Raw genomic sequence first — 1,329 nt, forward strand, 5'->3', positions numbered from 1 at the left:
TTAGTGGGAAAAACAAACAAACAAAAAGGGGAAAAAATAACTATGGCAAGATAAATGAGAAAGAAAATGTGGTTCTGCAATGTTGTCAAGGTTTCCAAGACTTGAATTTGGCAGATGTTAACAAAACTCTTTATTGCAAAGGTATATCTTAGCACTGGCCATTACCTTAGAGTGGACCATTGTACTTGGGGGGGGGGGGGATCAATAGAGTCAACACACTCATCATAGAAACAATTTTCTTTAAGGTTTCTTAATTTTTTGTTATATGTGTAGTGTATTTATACATATTGTTGAATTTTTATACCAAATTTTTCAAAGTGCCTGTATGGAGAGGGTGGTTACCTTCTTAAAAGTATTTAGTTCTTTCATGCACTGTGATTTTCCTTATGCATGCTCCAGCCAAACTAAGAATTTAAGCCCAACGATAACATAAATATGCATATCTAGAAAAAAAATTGCTAAGAAAATGTCTCTTTGTTTTCAGTTTTCCTATAGTTTTTCAGCAAAATGACATTTCAATTTTGAATGACTAAACATTTGAGGTCTTTAGGGCACTAAAATCCTTTGGGAAACTCTGAAAGAAAGTATCCTCCTGTCTTATGAATTAGTATGTATTTCAAGTGATTTAGGCCTTTTTCTTATTTTCAAAAATATTTGAGCGATAATTTGTGCTACTTCAGTATAATTTTTTTTTGTTCTAAATTGTAAAAAAGTAGGGAAGGAGCTGAAGAATGGATATTATCCAGCATATTTTCCAGCATATATCCAGCAGCTATTATCCAATATGTATGCTTATTTTCATATTTTTGATTTTGCCTTATTTATTCTTAAGATCATTTACTAAAATATTCGTTCTCCAAACAGCCATGGAAGTTGGACAGATAGCTGTAGCTGGCGGTGCTGTGCTCGGAATGGGAGCTTTGTGTTACTATGGGCTCGGAATGTCTAACGAACCGGGGGCCATCGACCGTGTTGTGTAAGTACTTATTTAGAGATCTTTCTGTGATATATCCTTGAGGAGGTGATCCCAGAGATTGCCAAAATAGGTATACTGAGTTTTACATGTAAACATTGAGAAAAATAATGGCTGAGGCTAAGAAAATTGAAATAGCTTAGATTTAAAAAAAGGACTCCACTTTTTATATATTCATGTGTTTTGATGGGTACACATTCCACCCCCCATTTCCCCCATTAAAAAAAAAGTATAATTAAGGGAGGCCTAGGGAAACAACTGCAATTTTGAATTTTAGAGTCTTATAAAAATGTCATACAAACTCATTTCCTGATATTAAAATTTCCTCTTAGTGTTTGAGATTCTTTTTTTTTCAT

General features: G+C 33.5%; 1 protein-coding gene across 1 annotated transcript in view; it reads left to right on the plus strand.

Annotated features, from left to right (window-relative positions):
- LOC119585803 (growth hormone-inducible transmembrane protein-like) overlaps positions 1-1,329 on the plus strand; it is an 8,379-nt gene that overhangs the window by 1,951 nt on the left and 5,099 nt on the right. The window contains exon 3 of the mRNA XM_037934525.1: positions 865-976. Within this exon, the coding sequence (XP_037790453.1) occupies positions 865-976 (112 nt within the window). The remainder of the gene's footprint in view (positions 1-864; positions 977-1,329) is intronic.

Source organism: Penaeus monodon, chromosome 20 (genome assembly GCF_015228065.2).
Source record: "Penaeus monodon isolate SGIC_2016 chromosome 20, NSTDA_Pmon_1, whole genome shotgun sequence".
Classification (NCBI taxonomy): Eukaryota; Metazoa; Arthropoda; class Malacostraca; order Decapoda; family Penaeidae; genus Penaeus; species Penaeus monodon.